Consider the following 6000-nt stretch of genomic DNA (forward strand, 5'->3'; position numbering starts at 1 on the left):
AGAAAAGGGCAGAGATTCCCTCTGTCCTTATCCCTTGCACTTTTTTAGAAAATTCTTTTTTTTAATGTTTATTTTTGAGGGGGAGAGAGAGGGAGGGGCAGAGATAAAGGGGGACAGAGGATCCTAAGCGGACACTTAGGACTGACAGCAGTGAGCCTGATGCGGGACTGGAACTCAGGAACCACAGGATTGTGACCTGAGCCCCCGTCAGATGCCCAACCGACTGAGCAACCCAGGCACCCCTTCCACTTGAACTTTTTAGCCTGATACACCATCAGTGTTTTCAAAGTTTGTAGAAGGACTTGTGGACTTACAACTTTAGACTGATTAGGACATAGGCCCAGACACAGAATTCTTAGCCTCATTGCTTCCTAGTTTAGGTCAGCACATCACAGAAATTTGCCAGAACAGTCTTTGCACAACTGTGCTCAAAGGCTTTTCTGTCTGAGTGAAAGCTATTGGCCTTAATTCCCCTTATCAAGTGCTCCACTCTGCTCTGTGTGAGTTCTGACACAAAGCTGGTAGTGATGTGTGCTCTTGACAGTGGAGCCTCTCTGTGTCAGGTGTTGTCCACCTTTGGGTATGACTACCGCGGAAGAGCTGCAGAGACGGGGAAATAGCCGGGCAGAGTACTTGTACTCTGGAATACAGTGAACATGTGCCGACATTGTGCTCTTTCTTTTCTTCCAGGAAATTAAGGATTGGAGAGGCCTTGCGTTGACAACCACGTCCTGTTGTCTTTACAGAGCTCTCAATGAAGAATCATCTCAAAGGAACGTTTGTCTCCCCGTACTCCTGCTAATAGCCATGAGCCACTAGCAAATGCTTTTAATGACTGAAAAAACATCAACTACGCTTGTTCTTGGCCTGGTTTCGGCAGTCGAATGAAGGTTTCCTTCAGTTGTTTCCAGGACTCTGTTGCCGAGGCTCCCCTCTTTGTCTGGGTGCAACTTCAGAAAGCCCTTTCCTGAGCCAGTTTAGGACCTAAGAGCTCCCAGAGCCTATGACATGGAGGCTTTGGAAGTGGATGATATCAGCCCCGCCTTGGAAGTTACCGAGGATTTCTTCAGTACTTTTGATAGTAAGCTAGAAAAGGCTGTGCAGCAAGCTGAGGTTTATGGGATTCAGGAAGTCCCTGAATTGGTGGGGCACGAGGTACTAAGTACCATCACAGACAATGGTGCTCTCAGAAGTGTCGCCTCCCTGGGCAAGGGGGGCTTGATCTGGGACCACTGTAAGAGCAGGCTCTTAGAAACCAAAGCTCAAAATGTCTTCCCTGCCAAAGAACAGTTTGTGGTTCAGAAAGGGACAGCCCCGGATAACCTTTCCTGGATGGAACAAAAAGAAGCATCCACCTTTAACTTTTTCAACATCTGTCAGCGTCGGAGGGACAGACCTCGATCCGTGAATGACTTACTGGACGAGACCTCTACTTTCAAGCCAGGGCATGCGCGGTCAAGGTCGGATATTACCCAAGTGGACTGGAGGCTGGTCCTCAAAGCCATGCCCCTGCCGCGGCAGCAGCCATCATCTTTCCAGGGCCCTCACTTCCCCAGGCCGCCCTTTCTGTCGTCCTCGCCCAGCAAGGTAGAAGACGCCCAAGGAAACACTGGTATGTTTCACTGTCCGACTGCTATTGAGCAGTTGTTGATTGTCCTTTGTCTCTCTTACATTTACCTCATGAGAAGTGTGCTGTCCAGTGTCCTCGTCTGGCTTTGCCTGCTTGAGCTCCCTCTTCCATTTACTTGCGCACTTCACCTCAAGCCTCCGTCTTGGTATCCTCGTAAGAAGTGCTGAGTGAAAAGGCAACTGTGGTCAAGTCTTGTGTGTTAGAATCTGCACAGCCTCATAATTCACACAGTACTTGCCTTTGTACAGAGTATGATACTGCTTATTCACATCAGTAGAGGTTTGTCAGATCACACATTGGGCATAGCCTTGTGCGAGGAAGGGTTTAACGATGTGTAAAGACACCGTCCCTGCCTTAAGGAACTTCTCACTTGCTGAGGGGATCAGACACTAACAAACACTCCAGAAGGCACCAGCAGTGAGAGAAAGTAGTAGTCAACTGAAATATTTGTGAGGGAGCTTTTGTTTTACTTTATGTTGTTGAGATTTCTTTCACTGAGCAAATGACAGTGACTGTTAGAGAACAGAGGAAGGAGAAGACAGTGTGGTGGGCTTCAGGAAGAGATAATGAGGGTTCATGGAGCTTCGGCCGGACCATTCAAGATACTAAGATGCAGAAAGGGGGTCACCGTAGAGGACCCTCAGTCAGGATTCTGGCTTCATTTCCCCCAGCATTTTCTTTCAAGATAACTTCATTTATACAGGCTATCTATTCTTGTCATTCCTGTTCAACCTTTATTTTAGATGGCTTCTTCTCAATTAATTGGGAAGAGTATTTTATGTACTTAACTGCTATTTTAGTGTTACTTCAATCTCTATCCTTGCTTGGCATTCCATTGATACATTTAATATTTTAATTAATAAATTTAGTTTCTAAGTATAATTTGAAGCAGAGATATAGTGTAGTAAGTCTATTCAGGAAATGCATTGTTCCTGCCTGTGAGGTGCTACATTATTTTCTCATCCACTTCAAATCTATCCTTTTAAAATACTTGTTTCTCAGACTGACTTATTTTATTTAGCATAATATTCTCTCTCATCCATCCATATGTGGAATTTAAGAAACAAAATACATGAGCATAGGGGATAAAAGAGAGAGGGGAGGCAAACCAAGAACTAGACTCTTAACTACAGAGAACAAACTGATGACCACCAGAGGGGAGGGGGGTGGAAGGGGGTGAAATAGGTGATGGGGATTCAGGAGGGTCCCTGTGATGAGCGCTGGGTGTTGTATGGAAGTGCTGAATCACTACATTGTTCATCTGCAACTAATATTACACTGTATGTTAATAACTGGAATTTAAATAAAAACTTAAATGAAGAAAAATAAAATATTTCTCTCTTCCCACTCAAATTTATGACTTATAATTCCTTTTCTTTTCTCCTAGACTTTCACCAGTCCTCTATAGCATCTAGCCAAGGGTGGTGACCATGGGAGTAAAAAGACAAGGACATTATAAAGCACAGTACTTGGCAACTGATTAGATACTAGGGGACAAACAAGTTGCTCTGACCCTGGTGCCTGGCAAAATGAGAGCTTTGCCTTGAGCTCGTGTATAAACAAGTTTACTCGTTGATTAACAAATAACCTCTGTTGATTTTTGGTTTCTTAGAGTTCTCATCGATTTTTATCAGTAAAGCACCATAACCATTCTAAAACCCTGGTATAACCCAAGCTAAGAGGATGTCATATTTCCAGGTTTAGTTTTCCTATCCTATTTGGATTATAAATGCAAGAGCCAAGCTTCCTTAGCTTCTCCAAAGGAACCTTGAGTGTATGACAGCCTATGACTATTATTTTTTCATTATCAATTTTTAAAAGTTTTTTTTTTTTTTAACATTGATTTATTTTTGAGAGACAGAGCATGAACAGGGGAGGGGCAGAGAGAGAAAGAGACACAGAATCCGAAGCAGGCTCCAGGCTCTGAGCTAGCTGTCAGCACAGGGCCCAATGTGGGGTTTGAACCCATGAACCATGAGATCATGACCTGAGCCAAAGTCAGACGTTCAACTGACGGAGCCACACAGGCACCCCTTTTCTCAATTTTTTAAAAAGTTGAATTCTAAATTGTGTTGAAATACATGTCTGAATGGTATTTTGAAAAGTATACTGCAACAGATGGCCTTTGTAGGTACTGATATAGTATGTAATCTGGCCACCTTTTGATCGTCCTTGGGATATATATCCTAGCAGGAATTAGCAAAGTTGGGCAAGTGGAATGTCAGGCTCCTAATACCTTTTCTTTCTTCACTCTGGAGAACTGGCAAGAGAAATCATGCTTGTGTTGCTCACCAGGTGAAGGGCAGGGGCAAGCAGTGAGTACCCACTGACGATGCATTCTCAGGCTGGGGATAGAGAAGGGTTCTAGATATGTGGCTGGCCCCCCACTCTGGTGACCATAATTCTCATGGCAGGGGGAGGGATGTGCCAACACACAAATGCACGCTAGTCACGGTCAGCCAAGATCTTTCAGTAAAGTGTACTTGAAAACCTTTGAAATTCGTCACCCAAACTGAAGAATAGCTTATCGTTTCTCCTGGAGAAATATGCCCAAACAGCAGAGGGAGATAGTGTAGTATCTTGACTGGAGATTTAGGGTCAGGCCAGACCTCTCTTTTTACCTTAGGCTCGCATATCTGACTGCTCGGTGTACATCTCTGTTGGAATGTTCCACAGGCTCTTCCAATTCACGGTGTCCAAAAGTGACCCTTCATCCTCTCATCTGCTCCTACTGTTCTAAAAATTAACAAGTGTTCATAAGAGTCTGGGGGCTCCTTAGAAGAAATAAAATTTAGTCAAATGGGTTTCTTTTGAGGAGGTCAACTTGATGCTGTGTCTATCCCCGTCACTCCCTTAATTATAGGCTTGATTACTACATGATCCTGTGGTTTCTTCAGTTGATTTCCCCCCTCCCCCCAGCTCTTTTTCTGAGCTCCCCTTGAGTATGAAGACTCACCAGAAGTGGTTCTTCTTCTCCGTGTCCTCCCCTTCCTCCTCTTCTGCCTCCCTCATCCCTTCTCTTTCCTCCCATGGAAATAAACCCGAAGATCTTCTTCATTAGGTAGGATCTCTGTGACGTCTGCCTCATTTGGTGATGAGTAAACAGGGTTCTGAGCCTTACTAAGGATAAAATGCCACTTTGAGTATAAAGCAGATCAGATTCTGGTCTAATGAGAGCAGTGGGCAGCTGGGTGTAATGCCATCTATTTTGCTGATGGGCAAGCCTGTATGAAGGTCTTCTGGTGTGTCTTCTCCTTCTCCTCCTTCTCTCCCTTCTCCTCCTCCCACGTCCTCCCCCTTCTTCCTTCTTTTTCTCTTCTTTTTCCTCTTCTTCCTCTTCCTTCTGCCACTTCTTCCTTTTTTCCCTCCTCCTCCTTTTTCACCACCACAACCGCCACAGGACTTGAGATAGTAATAGTACTTTAAATACCTTGTGTGCATTAAGTGGGTTAAAAAAAATACAAAGTGCTTCTTAGAACCATGTTTGGCACTTTAGTAAACACCTAATAGGTATCTTGAACATTTGATAATATTATTACAATTACTAATTGAATTTGAAACTCATCAGTGAGAATCAAAGTAAACATGATCAATGGCTCCTACTTTTCCCTGGTGTGGTCTCTTTTATAAAATGGCCTCATGATAAATATTTCTTCACTTGGTCTTCCTGAACTGTATTTTCTCATATTATTGATGGGTTTGTGAGTGGAAAGTAAACCATTCATTCCCTCTCTCATACTGGTTTGAGATCAGCTGTTTACTGTCTCCTGGTCACTGAGGAAGAGACTCTTTCTTACTCACCATTTCATCCTCAGTACTTAATGTGGTACTTTGAACATCGTTTATGCTCAAATAAATTGTTTAAGATGTGAATTGAATGAAAAAGATGTAATTCTGATAACATAATTAACACCAATAACCTTTTTCGCCAGTTCATGTCTTTCTAGAAAAAAACCTCCCAGCATCTTTTCTGAGGGCCTCACGCCATCATCTAGCGTTTCATACCTTGCACATCCTCTCTCTGAAGCTCTTTAGCAGCAGTGAAAACCGAAGATTTGCTTTCATCTCAAAGGCTGCCCCACACTATCCTTGTGATAAGAGAAAATCAAACAGTTCCAGCGTGTAAAGTGGCCCCTGGCATTGGCAGAATGTTGCCGTGGCCGTGGAGGAGTATTCAGATATGTCTCGGACTCAGGGTTGCACAGGCGCTGTTAGCATCCCCTTTGCGGAGGAGCCTGACCACTGCTGGGTGAGCACTCAGCCTGGTGCAGCGATTATGCTTTGCTCTGTAGTCTGTCTGAAGCTGGCAATCATTTGAGGTAATTTTGCATCACTCCTCAACTTTTCCCTGTTCCCTGAGTGTTTCTTTA

At 44.0% G+C, this 6000-nt stretch overlaps 1 protein-coding gene across 1 annotated transcript in view; it reads left to right on the forward strand.

The window, feature by feature from the left end:
• PLEKHM3 (pleckstrin homology domain containing M3) overlaps positions 1–6000 on the forward strand; it is a 45725-nt gene that overhangs the window by 22705 nt on the left and 17020 nt on the right. Inside the window, exon 3 of the mRNA XM_029933278.1 lies at positions 691–1612. Coding sequence (XP_029789138.1) covers positions 1009–1612 — 604 coding nt within the window. The 5' untranslated portion in view covers positions 691–1008. The remainder of the gene's footprint in view (positions 1–690; positions 1613–6000) is intronic.

The sequence above is a fragment of the Suricata suricatta genome, chromosome 3, assembly GCF_006229205.1.
Source record: "Suricata suricatta isolate VVHF042 chromosome 3, meerkat_22Aug2017_6uvM2_HiC, whole genome shotgun sequence".
In the NCBI taxonomy this organism is placed as follows: Eukaryota; Metazoa; Chordata; class Mammalia; order Carnivora; family Herpestidae; genus Suricata; species Suricata suricatta.